At 40.6% G+C, this 19859-nt stretch overlaps 1 protein-coding gene across 1 annotated transcript in view; it reads right to left on the bottom strand.

Annotated features, from left to right (window-relative positions):
* LOC134614604 (alcohol dehydrogenase 1-like) overlaps positions 1-19512 on the bottom strand; it is a 59514-nt gene extending 40002 nt beyond the window's left edge. Inside the window, exons 1-2 of the mRNA XM_063458580.1 lie at positions 19415-19512; positions 4034-4175 (exon numbers count right to left, since the gene is read on the bottom strand). Of these exons, the coding sequence (XP_063314650.1) occupies positions 4034-4175 (142 nt within the window). The 5' untranslated portion in view covers positions 19415-19512. The remainder of the gene's footprint in view (positions 1-4033; positions 4176-19414) is intronic.
* Between the last annotated feature and the right edge of the window lie 347 nt (positions 19513-19859).

Here is a 19859-nt window from a genome sequence, read left to right as displayed (position 1 = left end):
TACTCTAAGTGCATTTTTATATTAATATATGTAAAAGATACACATAGTGAGACGTTATATAAAATATATATATATATATATATATATATATATATATACACACATATATCTATAGATATAATATATGTGTATATATATATATATCACATATATACGTATATATATATATATATATACATATATATATATATATATTTTTTTTTTTATTTATTATCTTTTATTTATTTATTTATTTAACTTCTATTAACTTTATTTTTACTTTCCAACCAGCAGGGGGACTGCCTGTCAGGCAGTCCCCCTGCTGGCAGCACTATGGACACCTATCGGGGCCATGCGACCGCTCTTTTAGAGCTCTTTTTTTTGCAGAGGGGGGACTCTCTGGGCTCAGTCCAGAGAGTTCCCCCAAAGAAGAAGACTGATCAACGGCAGGGGAAAGCGGCAATCGGTAAGTACATCGGAGACTGAGTGGGAGGGAGTGGGAGTGAGTGGGAGGAAGAGGGAGGGCGGATAGGGATTCATTTTTTTTAAATTAAATTATTATTATTATATATCATTTTTGTACATATACTGAGTGCCTCGACCCCTGCCTGAAGGTTTCCGATGCTCTGTCTAACTGCCGGGCTCCACATGGAGCAACCCGGATGTGATCCCTCCTGAAGAATCGACGAATCTAATCGACGAAACGCGTTGAGCAGCTACGAGAGCCCTGCATTAGTGGTACAGCAGTCTTTTATTCTGTCAGTATACTGTTGTTATTTGTGTTTGAAGAGTGTCATTTGGTGACTTTTGCACTCTGGCAGTTTTTTTGCATTGGCACTTTGTAATATCTGCACAGTTATCTGTATAGTTGAAGCTGCTGTCCATAAGGGCTGTCTTGCCTTATTTGGCTTTTTAATATTCAACTGTATTGCGATTTTGCACATTCTTGTTTGCTTATTTTATTTGAATGTACTATAAATAAAGTGGATATTTTTCTTACATCCATTGTCCCTTCTATCCATGGGAATCTCCAGATTGAATGTAACTCTGTGACTGTGGCGCCCTGTTTTTTCCTGATTTATGATTCAGGATCTTGTGTTTCTTTTGTATAGAGGTTTTGGAGTGACCTCATGACAGTGGCTTGCCTGCACTAGTTTAATACTATTTCACCACCCACCCATTTACATTTTCACTAGAGAATCACTTTAACGACCAACTCTACTGGTTGTCAGTCAGACAGTTACTAGAGGGCCCTCCTAGTGTCTTCATGCTCTGTATGTAGGCACCAAACTCTCCCGATAATCATACATTCAATCTAAATAGACAGAAAAACACTAACTTTATAAATACATGTTTGTAGTCTAAAGTTAAAGTGTACCTTTAAGAGTCTCAGTATGGCAGCGATCTAGTAAATTTCACTTTATCTTAATTATTTGAATCCCCATTTTTTTAAATCCAAATAACTTGGGACTTGTGTAACAAAAAGTACGGAAAAGTAAAGATGCATATCAAAAATACATGTTAATGATTTGAAATAAAATAATGGTTAGATATTAAATATTCCCAGTGTAGAGATAGTGTCTTATTTATTGGCATAATGCCATACCCGTTGATGACAGGTGTACAAATTCCTAGACAAACATTGGCATTAGAATGGCCCACGCCACAGAGAGCGTTCAGTGACTATGGCACAATCATTGGATATCACTTTCAAACTATCTAACAAGTCAGTTAATTTGTTTTCTTACTTTATTGAGCTGATCACCTGTAAGTTCTGTTTTTATGAATTGGAAAAATATGAAAGTAACCACAGCTTACCTGTAAAATGCTAGGTAACATAAATAAGAATAACCCTGCCAAATGCTGCACTGCATGGGATATAAAACTTGTCCATGTTTTCAACCCCCCGCTGCCAGGTTTAAAATGTTTCTAAAAACAATGTCAGCACAAAAACTTTTCTAAGAGGAGCAGTGGATTAGACGGTCATCATGGAGGCTCACCTCTAACATGACATCAGACAAGGAGGAGCATGTGGCAGGGCCGCGAAAAGGTAAATAAAATGACCTGTATTATTTCCAGTACACAAAGAGGTGATACATCAAAATAGATAGAGACAATGATAATATAGCATTAGAAATACAGATTTGGAGGGCGGAGCCTGACTTCCAAGGCGAGCAGACGTGCACAGCTTGAGCTCCTGCATGAAAAAGAGGAAAACTGTAATATTGAGCTTAAATACTGGGCTCATGCACAAACAGCCTGGCAGAACCTGTACTCAGGAGACTCCGGGCACACAATATCACACTTACCATGAAACTACTGTTGATGACAGCCCGAGAGCCTGAAGGTAACCTGAAGGGGCCTGGTCGAGGGAGAGGCGGACGATCTCCCGGAGCTCAGGCCCTGCAAGCGGACCCACTTCACTCCGATCCCCCCCCGGACCGATGGGGGTTATCTCGGTCCACCAACTACCCACGGAAGGGGATACGAACAAGCTGAACCGGAGGGCAGATGTGTCTCGCAGCATGATGCTCGCGGCGAGCCCAAGATGGCCGCTACGCGGGAAGCCCGGCATGATAGCCCACACACTCAATGGAGGGCCCTATTTGAAGCCAGGTTTGAGGCCGTCTGCCGCAAATTCTGGCACCGAATCAACCAGAGAGCAGCCACGGAAATCTCCTTACGCACCAAACAGAGGACCCACACTGAGGGGCACCTGAGAGCCAAAGCTTCCATCCAAAGGGAACTCTGGGGGGACAAGAAGTCTAGGCCCCGCGCCTATGCTGAGGTGACAGAGAGGCGGAATCGGAAGGGGACAACGCATGGAACCGTAACTACCCCCCACTCTAATGGCCATCCTAGGCCGAGGGCCAACCGGAGAACACCTCCGAGGCGCCGTCCACACTGCCCGAGGCCCGACCGCCGCTGGCAGCGGCAGAACAACCAGGCACTCCTGGGCACCCAAAAAAGGGAAGACTCGGCCTCAAGAGGAACCCGAGTCTGTGGGCTGAAGGCGACGACCCTTTTCACGGCCTGGGGCGAGAAGGCGGCCCCCAAACATCCGCATCCCACCATGCCCCAGGGGTCACCCCAAACGCAAGGTACCCGCACATCTCGCATGGGCATTGGCTGATTCAGGACACAAAGGTCGGGGGGACCTACATCCAGCCGCTTCCAGCCATGGACTTCGCTGCTCAGCGGAAATCCCACTCGGACTGTCCACCCTGCCGATCACAAATCCAGCCTATATTGGCTGCACCCTGTTGGACTACGGTTCTCCATACCTTACTTAATAGCCAATTACAGCCTACTGCTATGTAGAAATCTTGTAGTGTATAATAAGCTTAACTTTTTTTTTTTTTTTTGTTTGTTTGTTTGTTTGTTTTTTCGCATGCAAATAGGAAGCTTACCTATTCATCACGACCAATCTGTATTACGTGTGCAGTAGTAACTAGCCTCAGCTCAGCCTAAAACGTACGACCAGATAAGCCTGTATCTCAGCCTGTGAATAAAATGTCTACAGGGTTATATCCATATGTCTAAGCGAACTGGCCAGATTAAGTAGAACCACAATAAATGTTATAAGAGAGTCCTTACCACTATACCTGGCGATAGAGCAGTCACTCAGTGCGAAATGCCAATTTAGAGAGGTTCTTTACCCAGCTAGACATGGACGCAGGCCCTACCTCCGGTGTCCACGAACAAAGATTCTATACCGTATACCTTCCATCATGTTAAGCCTGTACAGTTAACTACACCATAAGCGCTAAGCGTAATTTTTCAGCATGTTCATGTTGCACTCACCTTTAAAAAATGAGACACTTATCTAGGAAATGTTATTTGCAGTTATGCTATGACTAACGTATACTTAATATTGCACATTTCCCTCCCTTTTATTTCTGTATCCCAATTCATCTGTCTCAATAAAAGAAAGATTGACAAAAAAAAAAAAGAAAAAGAAATACAGATTTGCCCTTTTACAATGAACTTGTCGTGGCAGTATCATGGCGTAAGAAATGCATAAAGTTGCATAGTGTTGAAAAACCTGTCTTACCTGGTTTAAATCCTTTTACTCCTTCTCCAATGCTCTCTACAATACCAACTCCTTCATGACCAAGAATGGTAGGAAAGGTTACTTCTTTTAGTTTCCCCTCAAGTGCATGGTCATCACTGCCACATATTCCGGTTGCTACCATCTGAAAATGGGAATATAAAAAGTATTAGACTTATTCTTCTCTGGCATTAGATTGATAATCAATTATTTGTTAAATCATACCCAGATTTCACACCTCTCAATTGTCATTGATCCATCCAGCCAATTGAAAACTTTTTTTATTGTCCTGTGGATTCTAGAGACTTAATAAGAATCTCCCCAAAATTGCTGTTTTTTATGGAGATACCCAAATCATTGGAATATAGATTATGTTCGATTTTGTTTACAAATTTATGCACATGCGTATTAATAGGAGTGGACTTTAAAGAGCTCTATGCCGGACTAATGGATTTTATCCGATCATGTGATCAGAGATGCCGGAAATATGTCACCAACTAGAGACGTGTACTGGATATGACGAAGATCACAGACGGAGAGAGGAAATGCGTCTTTTTGGAAGATTTAACCCCTTAAGGACTGAGCCAAATGTACACGTTCTGATTAAAACAAAACGTAAACAAAAACTGGAATTTGTGCTATATGTCTGTTCAGGCGTAATTCTCCTCTTTCATATTATGTGCACCCACACTTATTATACATCATTTTATTCAGGGGAAACAGGGCTTTCATTTATTGAAACATAACTTAATATGAATAAAATATAAAAAAATGGGAAGAAATAAGAAATTAAATTTTTTTTTTAGTTCTACGTGACATTTTAACTGTGAGTGTCATAATACTGTTTGCTTTCTTTTACTGCAATAATATACAAATATTTGTATATTTGTATTCAGCGATGTCTCACGTGTAAAACAGTACCCCCTATGTACAGGTTTTATGGTGTTTTGGGTAGTTACAGGGTCAATTATAGAATGTTAAATTTTTCAGTTTTTTCACATTGAAATTCGCCAGATTGGTTACGTTGCCTTTGAGACCATATGGTAGCCCAGGAATAAGAATTATCCCCATGATGGCATACCATTTGCAAAAGTAGACAACCCAAGGTATTGCAAATGGGGTATGTCTAGTCTTTTTTAGTAGCCACTTGGTCACAAACACTGGCCAAAGTTAGTGTTAATATTTGTTTGTGTGTGAAAAATGCAAAAAACAAATTTGAACGCCAATTTCGGCCAGTGTTTGTGACTAAGTGGCTACTAAAAAAGACTGAATATACCCCATTTGCAATACTTTGGGTTGTCTAATATTGCAAATGGTATGCCATCATGGGGGTAATTTTCATTCCTGAGCTACCGTACGGTCTCAAAGGCAACATAACCAACCTGGTGAATTTCAATGTGAAAAAAACTGAAATGCAAGCCTTATATTTGACTCTGTAACTTTTGAAAACCCCATAAAAACTGTACATTAGGGGTACTGTTATACTCAGGAGACTTCGCTGAACACAAATATTAGTGTTTCAAAACAGTAAAACGTATCACAACAATTATATCAACAGTGTAAGTGCCATTTGTGTGTGAAAAATGCAAAAAATGTCACTTTCACTGACGATATCATCGTTGTAATACATTTTACTGTTTTGAAACACTAATATTTGAATTCAGCAAAGTCTTCCGAGTAAAACAGTACCCCCCCCATGTACAGGTTTTATGGTGTCTTGGAAAGTTACAGGGTTAAATATAGTGCTAGCAAATTAAATTTCCTGGACTTTCGGCCTGGGTTGTCAGGCAGGTCCTGCAAATTGTAATTAATAAAAATTACCTAATTATGTAAAATTATTACATAAATATATATGTAGAATTATATATATATATATATATATATATATATAGTTGTGTGTATATATATATATGTATATAATTTTGTTAAAATTATTTTTATTTATATATATATATATATGTATATATATAGTGATATATACATATATACTTATGTATATACTAAAAATAGAAATCCACCGCACTCACTTATCAACTAAACAGCTACTTAGATGCTGACAGATTTGACTAGTTTTATTAAAAACACCTAATCTAGGCAAAAAATAATGGGGGTTTAGTTACACTATATGATCATACATTGCATAAGCCTGCTACAAACGTCAATGTACCCCATCTTTGGCAGGTCCTACTCTCACTGCCAACTGTCTACTAAATGAGCTACTCACTTGGGGAAATCCTTCCATCTCGAGTTCTCTGCAGTACAAGGCTTAAATAGGGTCCTAAGATGAGACACCTGTGACAGGGAGCGGTGCAAAACCAAGGAGCTGGCTAGACTCCTAAATATATATGGGAAAACAAGGGGCTGGCTGCACTCACCTAAACATGCTTAAATGGGGTGCTGCTGGGGGCCAATAAGTACAGTAAAAATAGAAATCCAGCGCACTCACTTATCAACTAAACAGCTACTTAGATGCTGACAGATTTGACTAGTTTTATTAAAAACACCTAATCTAGGCAAAAAATAATGGGGGAGCTCATTTAGTAGACAGTTGGCAGGGAGAGTAGGACCTGCCAAAGATGGGGTACATTGACGTTTGTGGCAGGCTTATGCAATGTATGATCATATAGTGTAACTAAACCCCCATCATTGTTTGCCTAGATTAGCTGTTTTTAATAAAACTAGTAAAATCTGTCAGCATCTAAGTAGCTGTTTAGTTGATAAGTGAGTGCGCTGGATTTCTATTTTTACTGTACTTATTGGCGCCCAGCAGCACCCCATTTAAGCATGTTTAGGTGAGTGCAGCCAGACCCTTGTTTTCCCATACTTATGTATATAGATTTATATTATTTCGTTCTACGTGTATTTTGATATCAATATATATATATATATATTTATATATAAAAACGGAAAAAATTCTTGCACTCCAACAAAACGATAAATTGGTACCTGGTGCTCTGGCAGCAAAAATAATATATCCAAGTAAATACCGGCACTCCAGGAATTTTCAATAATATAAGTTTTCTTTATTCAGTTCAGGACGTCAACGTTTCAGCTCCTCATGGAGCTTTCATCAGGACAACATAAACAATAGAACAAGCAAGCTTATATAGGGAATATCTAAATTAAGGTACTTACATAATCAGGTGTTGCCCCTCCATTCCCGCCATCGAATGCACTCCGGCTGCCTCCGCATTGAAACACTTTACTTCCGGGTACCTGACCCACATGACCGGACCCGAGGAATATGATTCGCCGTACGTCGTTGCCGGGCAACTAGGGACGCCAACGTCTCTTTAGTAAAGCCCTTCGCTTACGGACACCGGCATGAACCAAACCTCCTAAGCCCTTCAGTGTGTTCCTGTGTTGCCGTGGCAACCGGACCGCAGTCGGTCGGGAGGGGAGGGGGAACCTGGGGGAGAAAATCAAAGCAGTAAAAGATAATAAATAATAACCAGAAGGTACTAGACAGAGCATGTTTGTGGTATAATCTCCAATCCATTATGTGCTACATCCTTTAAATAGTGAACGGCAATCTTGCAGCCTCTAATATCGAGTGTAAACTAAACTGTGTAATAGTATGTGTGTAACATAACCAACAATCCATTAGAGTTTAAATAGTGAACGGCAATCTTGCAGCCTCTAATATCGAGTGTAAACTAAACTGTGTAATAGTATGTGTGTAACATAACCAACAATCCATTAGAGTCTACATACTCTCAATAGTGGAAGGCAATATGACGGCCTGTGGTATGCAGTGAAAGCTGAAATGTGAGAATATGAGTCTAAAGTGAGTATAAGTACCTACTGATAGGACAGGAGTGTATATCCTGATATGTAGTGCCAGAACCTATATTCTGGAAAGGTGAAAACATGATGTGAGCACGCTAAACATACAATAAAAGTGCAACTTGTGGAAAAATCAATAGGTAGTGTCCAACAATGTGGGTCATAATATTTAAATGACTATTGTAAAAATGATCTATTAAATCAAAAGCTGTATAAGTGCCTGGTTAAAAATAAAGGGTTGACCCATATATATTAGGCCCCATCTAGGTATGTAAATGTGGGACTATTTCCCCTCACCCCTTATTCTGCTCGACCCCTACAAATATATAAGTATCAAAAAGATGTTTTTATAATGACTTAAAAATTCTCTTTATAATCAATAAAGTATAATAACATTTTTTGGTAAAAGACAGTACTAAATTACTAATTGGACTAAGTCCAATAGTTGTAGAAAGCACCTCCCTAAGCATAATGCAATTATGATTGCATTATGCTTAGGGAGGTGCTTTCTACAACTATTGGACTTAGTCCAATTAGTAATTTAGTACTGTCTTTTACCAAAAAATTTTATTATACTTTATTGATTATAAAGAGAATTTTTAAGTCATTATAAAAACATCTTTTTGATACTTATATATTTGTAGGGGTCGAGCAGAATAAGGAGTGAGGGGAAATAGTCCCACATTTACATACCTAGATGGGGCCTAATATATATGGGTCAACCCTTTATTTTTAACCAGGCACTTATACAGCTTTTGATTTAATAGATCATTTTTACAATAGTCATTTAAATATTATGACCCACATTGTTGGACACTACCTATTGATTTTTCCACAAGTTGCACTTTTATTGTATGTTTAGCGTGCTCACATCATGTTTTCACCTTTCCAGAATATAGGTTCTGGCACTACATATCAGGATATACACTCCTGTCCTATCAGTAGGTACTTATACTCACTTTAGACTCATATTCTCACATTTCAGCTTTCACTGCATACCACAGGCCGTCTTATTGCCTTCCACTATTGAGAGTATGTAGACTCTAATGGATTGTTGGTTATGTTACACACATACTATTACACAGTTTAGTTTACACTCGATATTAGAGGCTGCAAGATTGCCGTTCACTATTTAAAGGATGTAGCACATAATGGATTGGAGATTATACCACAAACATGCTCTGTCTAGTACCTTCTGGTTATTATTTATTATCTTTTACTGCTTTGATTTTCTCCCCCAGGTTCCCCCTCCCCTCCCGACCGACTGCGGTCCGGTTGCCACGGCAACACAGGAACACACTGAAGGGCTTAGGAGGTTTGGTTCATGCCGGTGTCCGTAAGCGAAGGGCTTTACTAAAGAGACGTTGGCGTCCCTAGTTGCCCGGCAACGACGTACGGCGAATCATATTCCTCGGGTCCGGTCATGTGGGTCAGGTACCCGGAAGTAAAGTGTTTCAATGCGGAGGCAGCCGGAGTGCATTCGATGGCGGGAATGGAGGGGCAACACCTGATTATGTAAGTACCTTAATTTAGATATTCCCTATATAAGCTTGCTTGCTCTATTGTTTATGTTGTCCTGATGAAAGCTCCATGAGGAGCTGAAACGTTGACGTCCTGAACTGAATAAAGAAAACTTATATTATTGAAAATTCCTGGAGTGCCGGTATTTACTTGGATATATTTATATATATATATATTCATTTTAAAATACAGTTATAATGAATTTACACACATATATATTTTTTATTTTATTTATTATTATTTTTTTTTAACGTATTTACATATTTATTTATTTTATATTATATATAAATATATATATAATGAAAATTATATATATATATTTAATCAATATCATTGTATGTGTACTTATATATATATATATATATATTAATATTAAAATACACTTAGACAGTGTATGTGTATTTATGTGTATGTGTGTATATGTGTATATATACTTAGGTCATATATTTAATAAATAAATAATTACATTTTCAACTGTTTTAAACTGTTTTAAAAAAATTTCAGACAGCACGGGGAGTACCTGTCATTACAGGCACTCCCCCTGCTGGCAATGCCTTGGACGGATCTCACGATCACATGGCCCAGGGGGGCGAAGAGGACGGAGGGGGACTCCCTGGGCTCCCAGGTAAGTCCCCATACCGCAATCGCTGGCGTGGGATCGCCGATGACTGGATAAGTAGAAAGGGCGGTTTGGGCGTTCTATGCTGCCCTCCAGCGTTTAGAGCCAGTTCCCTAAGGACGGCATAGAACGACCCGCCGTCCTTAAGGGGTTAAAATGGACATTGATCTGGAGACATCATGAAGCACTTTTTACGTTTTACTTATCTTTTTTCTTTAACAACTGCTTCCTCAAACACTTGTGTGGCTCCACTTCTTATCACGTCATTATGGTGCAAGCTTTTTTTATTTTCTGCTATTTATTTGTTCTTTGCTCCTATTGTTCTCTGCATAATGCATGCACATGCTTCTAGAAATTTAGATTTTTATTTTAAGCGTGTCACATTTTATTTTCAACTAATATGATTTAAATCCTTTAGACCAGTGGTTCCCAAACCAGTCCTCTTGACCCACGAACAATTATAATTCTTCCAACTCCCAAGTGAATCAGTGATCAGAGACCTTGGTTACCCAAACATAAGCCGAGACTTGATGAAGGGTACAACAGGAACATATTTTTAATGGGACATGTTACAGCTAAGTTATACACCCACCCTCAGAAGGGGGTCTCCATGCAATTACACACAAACTCTTCCCCTGTGCCTGAGAGATAATTGAGTCAGGAACAGTACAAACTCAATTATCTCTCAGGTACAAAAAAAACATGCAATTTTAAAACACCTCAAATGTACAGTTTCAATTTCAAAAGGGGTTAATTTGATTGCATGGAAGGTCTGAGCATACAACCCAACCTTCCTCTTTGAAGCTGGGACTCCAACATTGCTATTCTGTACTATGTGAGAAGTGACACATAAGTGGCCTGGAAGTCTGGGCTCTGTACAAACCAACTCTCAATTCTGCCATATGTTTTGCTTGCCTCTCAGATAGGAAGTCCTTTGATATGGTAACGATCATAAGCTTTCAAGAAGAAAAAGAATCCCTTGTGATTCACTATCATATGTAAAATAAACATTTGTTTAAAGGGACACTATAGTCACCAGAACAACTACAGCTTATTGAATTTGTTCTGGTGAGTATAATCATTTACCTTCAGAGAAAAAGCAGCGTTTACATTACAGCCTAGTGATAACTTCACTGGCCACTCCTCAGATAGCTGTTAGAGATCCTTACTGGGTCATGGCTGCCGAAAATTCATCCAAACATTCAATATCTCCTCCCTCTGCATGCAGACACTGAACTTTCCTCATAGAGATTAATTGATTCAATTCATCTCCATGAGGAGATGCTGATTGGCCAGGGCTGTGTTTGAATCATGCTGGCTCTGCCCCTGATCTGCCTCTTTGTCAGTCTCAGCCAATCCTATGGGGAAGCACTGTGATTAGATCAGGCTACCACTTCTGATGATGTCAGCAGACTGCTTGTTTATCTGAGTCAAACAGCATGCAGAGTTACAGCTTCAGGCACCAGATGTTGCTATATTTACGGAGGCAATGAGGGGCCCAGGGGGGCTAGATGGTGGTTTTAACACTATAGGGTCAGAAATACTTGTTTGTGTTCCTGACCCTATGGTGATCCTTTAACCTATTATTATAGTTACAGATCATAAACAAACTATTACATTTACATCCCACACATATAGGAACCCTAAAAATAAACCAGGGAAATGTCTTGTGAATAGAAGGCAAAAGATTAATTTCGCCTCAAAGTATATGGCCCATAGTCGGTGGGCAAGAGGCTAGCTTCCACACTCCTCGAGTTTGTGGCAACAACCAGGGTAAGGAGCGTTTGTCACAAAGGTAAAAGGGGGTTTATGGTTAGAGGGATGATAATGTTAGAGTTAGATTACATAGTACGGATGTGTAATTTGACTCATAACACTCTGATTGGTTGATTGAAAGTAACCAATCAGAGAGTTATGAGTCAAATTACACAGTGTGGGAAAATTCCAAAGAACTTTCCCACACTGTGTAAAATGACACAGAGTACTCTGATTGGCTGAATTTCAAGCTAACCAATCAGAGTGCTGTGACAGGTAAATGTAGAGACTTACCTGTCAGTCCCTTCATTTATCTGTCAGAGCACTCTGATTGAATGGCTTAAACCCACCAATCAGAGTGCTCTGAGCCTAATTGCAGGGCGGGGCAAGGCTTTAGAAGGATTCCCCCGCCCTGCAGAGCTCAGTCTGCGCGTTGCCCTCCATGTGTGAAGATGGATTACTTTTTTTGCGCTCTGGTTTTTTTTTTGGACGGTTATTATGGATTTTTATTTGGCCTTTTTTGGGGCTGAAAAAAGAAGATTTTAGAAAAAAGAAGAAATCAAATGGTAAGTTTTGTTTATTTTTTGTACAGGTAACTAGTTATTGGTCCCCCCTTACTATTTTTAGGGTGAGTGGGGTAGGTAGGGGTGCATACAATTTTTTGGGGAGGGGGTGACTAGGGGTTTGGGGGGTGGTTACAGTTTTTATTTAGGGCCCCCACTCGCCGCTCAGGGGTGGGAGCCAGGGAGGAGGACAACTGGTCCCCCCCCTTATTGGTATTTAGGGGGTGGTTACAGTTTTTATTTAGGGCCCCCACCCGCCGCTCAGGGGTGGGGGCAAGGGAGGAGGACAATAGGTCCCCCCATTATTCTAATTTAGGGTCCCTACCCACCGCTCAGGGGTGGGGGCCAGGGGAGGACAATTGGTCCCCACCCTTATTCTAATTTAGGTCTTTCATCCTTTTCGTACATAACTCCCTAATACCGTGGGCATTGACTGACTAAGTAACTTACATTTTATATGAATGTGTTACTTGATTGTTGTAAGTGTTGCAAATGTTTACAGCTGAATCCTGGCTATGTTTGTATACTTTTTATTTAAAATTGTATACATTGTAACATTCTTCATTCTTCCACTGGGTATATTAGTACTTCGGCACTTAGAAACTTCGGAAATTGGGCAATTTCGGAACTTTGGCAATTCAGCTATTCAGACATTCAGAAGTATCCAAATGTCTGAATTGACATTTGGAACAAAAATTATTGCACATGTCTATTACATAGGGTGTTTAGTGTTAAGAAGATTAACTGCTTGAGAGCAGTTAAAGTTTTAGCATATGGACTGCTTAGGATTATTTAGTTTAGGGATAGAGTTGGGTTACACTTAGTATTTGGTTCATGAGGTGTTTTAAACATAAGATTAAGGTAAAGGGTGTATTGTATCTGCTGAAAACATGTGTCCTCTAGTGGTCAGGTGCCTAATGTCAGGATTACTGTATGATCCAGCACGTAGAACTGTATAGCACGGATGACAAATAAGTAACGTATTACCGGCCCTTAGAATGGCCGGATTTAACGTACAAAGAATAGTCAAAATACAAGCCGGGGTCAGGGAACACAGAAAGGGACACAGTCATGAGGAAAGCCAGGGGTCAGGATACCAGAATTTAGAGAAGTCAATAAACAAAGCCAAAATCAAAAACCAGGTAGAAAACTATAAACAGGAACGCGCTCTCGGACAACCACAAGGGAAACCACGACAGGGCACTGAGTGGAGGTCAGACTAGGTTTTTATACCCATTGGCTCCAAAATGTGCGTGTGCGGTGCGCGCGCGCGTTCACGTGCCGAGCACGTGTGCGCGCGCAGGGTTATTTCTGCCCATGTAGCGGCCGGCGCCAGACTGTATGCTGAGACAGTCAGGATTGCAAGCTTCCGGCCGCTGAGCACCAGGTGAGGAAAAAGTGTCAGATTAATATGTGACATAACCCCCCACCTGAAGACCGCCCCACCAGGCGGGCAGGACCGGGCTTGAGAGGAAACTTGGCATGAAAAGCACGGATCTTACAGCCCGCAGGCAGGTCAGGAGCCGAAACCCAAGAACGATCAGCAGGACCGTAACCTTTCCAAACAACCAAGTACTTTAAAGTGCCCCAAGAAAACCTAGAATCCACAATAAAAGATACCTCATACTCCTCCTGACCAGCCACCACCACCGGAGAGGGAGGATCACAAAGAATAGTATATGTATTGCAGACAAGAGGTTTGAGTATTGTTGAATGGGTAAGGCAGTGGCTGAGTGACAGGCAACAGAGGGTTGTAGTCAATGGAGTATATTCGAAGCTTGGGCTTGTCACCAGTGGGGTACCTCAGGGATCTGTACTTGGACCCATTCTCTTTAATATTTTTATTAGTGATATTGCAGAAGGTCTTGATGGTAAGGTGTGTCTTTTTGCGGATGATACTAAGATATGTAACAGGGTTGATGTTCCAGGAGGGATAAGCCAAATGGCAAATGATTTAGGTAAACTAGAAAAATGGTCAGAGTTGTGGCAACTGACATTTAATGTGGATAAGTGCAAGATAATGCATCTTGGACGTAAAAACCCAAGGGCAGAGTACAGAATATTTGATAGAGTCCTAACCTCAACATCTGAGGAAAGGGATTTAGGGGTGATTATTTCTGAGGACTTAAAGGTAGGCAGACAATGTAATAGAGCAGCAGGAAATGCTAGCAGAATGCTTGGTTGTATAGGGAGAGGTATTAGCAGTAGAAAGAGGGAAGTGCTCATGCTATTGTACAGAACACTGGTGAGACCTCACTTGGAGTACTGTACACAGTACTGGAGACCCTATCTTCAGAAGGATATTGATACCTTAGAGAGAGTTCAAAGAAGGGCTACTAAACTGGTTCATGGATTGCAGGATAAAACTTACCAGGAAAGGTTAAAGGATCTTAACATGTATAGCTTGGAGGAAAGACGAGACAGGGGGATATGATAGAAACATTTAAATACATAAAGGGAATCAACACAGTAAAGGAGGAGACTATATTTAAAAGAAGAAAAACTACCACAACAAGAGGACATAGTCTTAAATTAGAGGGACAAAGGTTTAAAAATAATATCAGGAAGTATTACTTTACTGAGAGGGTAGTGGATGCATGGAATAGCCTTCCAGCTGAAGTGGTAGAGGTTAACACAGTAAAGGAGTTTAAGCATGCGTGGGATAGGCATAAGGCTATCCTAACTATAAGATAAGGCCAGGGACTAATGAAAGTATTTAGAAAACTGGGCAGACTAGATGGGCCGAATGGTTCTTATCTGCCGTCACATTCTATGTTTCTATGTTTCTATGAGTAAGGACACATGAAAAGTGTTGGGAACATATAGCGCAAATTCCAGTTTTTGTTTACGTTTTGTTTTGATCAGAACGTGCACTATTGACTCCATCCTGAAGGGGTTAAGGGGTTATTTAAAAATACATACATAAGAAATTAAATGTGCAAAGTCGGTGATCAAAGTGGAATTTAAAACACTGATGAGATTATACCATAAATATAAACGCTATCACTGTAAACTCCACTGGCTGTAAAAGTACTGGCTACAAAAGTAGCAACTTATATTTAGTAATTAGAGCCAATAAGTTACAAAAGTAACTTATTATTATCCCGGATGGGTAATACACAGAATTAACTGTGTTTCACAGGAAAAAATGAAGGGAGTAAGATACAGGGTAGTCTAAAATTAAACCTGAGATCGTGGTGTGTAAAAAACTGATCAAATAGACTAAACAGGATATAATTGTAAATATGTACATATCCTGTTTCTCCAGTATAGCCCAACCTCCTCATAACATAAAGTGCTTGGAAACTGGTTTATATAGGCAAACCTTGCTGTCTCTTAGACCTTTCCATTGATAAAGTACTTAATTTGCATATTGCAATCCTCATTCATTAACAAACATTTGCTGATTGGTCTCTAATTCAAACAATCTATTTGCATAATTCATTGTGTGCATTCAGTCTTGTTTCACAGCTAAAAACCTTTTGTAGTGTTTAATAATTGGCACTCCACTGTGGTTTTATATGTGTGTTATATAATAAAGCTATTTTTGTTTATTTCAGCTATCTGACACTCAGATTTTTTTACTTCAAAAGTTATTTTTATTTTTTATTTTATTCATTTATTACTGCAGACATTATAAGATCTGCACAATTATATATTTATTTATTTTCGTCACTGATCTGAATTGATGAACAACGAGCGCCATCTGCTGGCTGTATAAGTAGAGCTTAAATTTTGGTGTGGGAACTCTCACCTAATTGTTAATTTCTCTACTTTTTATATGTTTCGTTTTATACTCCAAATGTTGTCTCCAAATGTAGTGCAGTATTTGTAATAAAATCTGGGAGCACAGGGAAGACGGATCCAGGGTTCTAATGCAACTGTCCCCAAAAGAAACAAAGATTGCAGAATGCCAATTGTAAATACAATCATAATAAACTACTGCCTCAATGGAAAGCAAGGCCTAAGGGATTTTGGCTAAAAAACATTTTTACACAGTAAATGGCACAATAATTATAATAATAAAAAAAGAATAAAGGAAAATTGATTTACGTCTATAGAGGCATAGAGATGGTGAAGCCAGAAGAGTCTTGATGCCAAAGAAAATCAAGAAGAACCCTAAAACACAAGCCCCTCTCCCAATGTCTCCCATCCACAGCCACATCAAGAATAACCATATAATGCAGAACATCTAGGTTAACTATAAGTGGTTGCCATGATCTACTATCTCTGCAAGGTGCAAGGCCTGAGGGAAGCTGTAATAGTGCAAGTACATGTCCCACCGGGTAAGAGGAGGCCATAAAACATTAAATGTTGCCCAATAACAGTAAAGGAGATGTCCAGGTTTTGGTCTCTCCCCATGAACCCACACCCAAGTAGGAACAACAGAACTTGTATAACATATCCTGTTAGGCATGGGTCCCCTGTGTGTGAAGACCTGTATCCTTATCTGGAACATCCAACTATAATGGATTCTCTGCATGGTGAGAGTGCAGGTAAGTGGTTTCAACGTTCTTCAATAGTCCAGGATGGCAGGTGACAGCTGTAATGGGCATGTCACGACTACTAGTGTGGTCCAGCAAGCAGAAACTATGTAAACATATACATATACAAGGAAAGGAAAAATAAAAGGACAGAGCGTAAACCGGACCTTAGAATGGCCGGACTAATACGCTAGAGACAGAGAATGGTCAAAGGGAAAGCCGAGGTCAAGGAAGCCAGAAAATACACAATACAGTAAACACAAGCCAAGTCAGGGAAACCAGAATTCAGAATAACCAGGGAAAAGCCAAGATCAGGATACCAGGAAATCAGATACACGAATATAGAGCACTCTCAGGAAACCAGGAAACGGAAACCACGACAGGGCAAGGTACTGGGGTGAGTTAGGAATTTAAATATCCCTCTCTATGCTCTGATTGGTCAGAGGGCGACGCACGTTAGTATACTTTTCGGGGGCGGAGCTAGAGATGGACGTGACCACGCGGTCGGCGCCATCTTGGATTTGGGCGCGATGCCCGGAAGACCTGGAGGAGCGGTTGCCGGCTCGCCGACGAGTAGGTAAGCTCGTGTTGTCGGCGAGGCTGTGCCGGTCGGGCACGGCCGTGTGACGCGGCAGGCCGGCGACCGCAACAGGGCAGTTATCACACATCAGCTTGTGAGCTTCCCTGGCCACTCATAGAACAAAAGATGCCTAACAAGGGAATATTGGGAAGGCCCTTGGGTCCACAGCACCCTATGTGTTTAAATAAAATTTATGGTAGGTGTCCTGGTCTCACTGTAGAATGCTAAATTAAGATCTCAATAGATATGCCACAGAGCTATTCCCAGCACTCTTCAGACAGGCCTGTTAGACACAATTTCTAGTGACAGACTCTATTGTCTAATAGACCTCCAGGTGAAGAGCTATGTTTCAGAGTTCTATGGTCTGAAACTCCAGGGTGTCAGTATTTACTGCCTGGGCAGTCAGAAGGTTCTTATGGTCTACCTACATACAAGATACTTGTAGGTTGCTGTGACAGAACCATCCATCTGTCTATTTTTGGTGGATTCGTCTATTTACTTCCCGTCCATATAAGTGACTGTTTCCAATATCATAGCCATACGAATGACTGTTTGCAACGAATAAACCTACCGAACGGATGGCCACCCAGAATAGAAGTGTGCTGCTGGTTAACCTTTTGATCCCAATTAGAACGTTGTGGTTAACCGCAGACACTTCTCAATTAAACCGACTTCAGGGTGGCCGTCGTTCGTATGTCGACCACGAGGCAGTGGACATTTTAAACCGTACGAAAGCCCGCTGAAACAATGGGTCGCCTGGCTGTCTCGACCAACCCGTACGAACACCGGCTGTTCGGGAGTTTTACCGTTGACGAAAGTACTTAACCCAGATAGCCTTCCCAGGGAGTCAATCGCCTGCCGAAAGACCGTAAGAACTTTGACTCCCTGGCGATTGAACTATACGTATGGGATCTCAGCTCTATTCGTCAATAATGTGCCCTCAGATCCCGGCTATCTGGGGATATGTAATGTGGGTGTAAAATGTACAGTTATTATAAAGTTATGTATTTTTATGTCTTTTCTGGTTTTAGATTTAAAATGGCGATGGGTCTTTGTCCTGGAGATAATTGTATTTCTTCCCAATTATCTCCAGGGCAGAGAGGAGGGAACCATATTGCATTGTGGGAAAAGTCTGTGACTGTATGTCTGGAATGTCCTCCTGTACTTCTGTAATTTCAGTCTTCCATTTGGTCCCCTAGGGGAGTGTCCACCAAGTGGGAGACCCGCATAAATACGGGCGGGTAGCCCACAGTAAAGCCAGACCACTGCTTGACCCTCAACACGGAGCCTTGTCTCGTTCTTGGGGGGATTCACTGTATGCTGTTGGAGACTGATTGCTAGGAGTGTAAGCTGATGTATGCTTTTCCTGTTCGTCTGCTAGCAGCTATTCGTGAGGTTCCAGTTTGGAGTGCTATTTTGTATCCAGTTCGGGAGTTTGGTGTTCTGCAGTAGCTGTGCCTGTCTCTCAGAAAGGGGCATATCGCCTAAACGGATTTTAACCCCTTGTCTGTTGAAACGGTCCGTTACAGTTGCCTACCTACATAAAAGATACTTGTAGGTTGTCATGAAGCCTTTGTAGATTGTCATGAATCATCTGAAGGTCTGTTCTGAGAGAAACTTGTAAAGCTGTGGATACTTCTCTGAGATTTTGTTTGGTCGGCCGTGCCTTTATTAGAATCTCTCAATTCACGCCAGGTGGAGCGCTGACCATTTCTTCCCATAATGGATGTTTGCTCTCGATAATAACGTAAGCAGTGTTGGAGTTGGAAGAAACTCAAAATTAAGTACCCATATTCCTCAACCCCTCCCCCCTTCAATTCACTTTAATTCACTGTTTAGTGAATAAACATATAGGAACACGTTCCTAGTGTGGTCTTAGGTAGGAAAGTAGTGTTATAAATTACTGACTGCACAAACCTCTATATATTATCATACTGTAAATGAGATGTTGAGACGCTTTGTCATGAATTATATCTTTGTCAGTAAAAGAGTGATACAGTTAACACAACAAAGTGCATATCATTTACATAATAATGTATAGAATTGTACAAATTTGTGAAAACATCAAATCTTTACCTTAATTCGGATTTCATGGCTTTTTGGTGGAGCCACTTCCACCTCCTCAATCGAAAATGGTTCATGTGCCTGCCAGGTAACAGCTGCCTTGCATTTGATAACCTATCAATAAAACATAATACATTATGATTTTAATATTTATTATATATAACATAAAATCTATCTATCTATCTATTTATTACTAGCTTGAATCCAGAAGCATTTATAGAAGATAACATGTGCATATATAAATTATAAAACAAAGCTTAGTTGGCACTCACAAGGCATATTAGAGGTTTACATAATCAGGGGCGTATTTGCCGCGAGGCAAACAAGGCATTTGCCTTGGGCGGCATTTTCCAGGGGGCGGCAAAAAAAGCCGCCCCCAAACGCCCAGGGCAAATGCCTTGTTAGCCTTGCGGCTAACAGACATCCTGGGCTGGTGGCTGCTGGGCTGGTTGCTGGG

This window comes from Pelobates fuscus, chromosome 6 (genome assembly GCF_036172605.1).
Source record: "Pelobates fuscus isolate aPelFus1 chromosome 6, aPelFus1.pri, whole genome shotgun sequence".
Classification (NCBI taxonomy): domain Eukaryota; kingdom Metazoa; phylum Chordata; class Amphibia; order Anura; family Pelobatidae; genus Pelobates; species Pelobates fuscus.
This window is presented reverse-complemented; position numbering and strand designations above follow the sequence as displayed.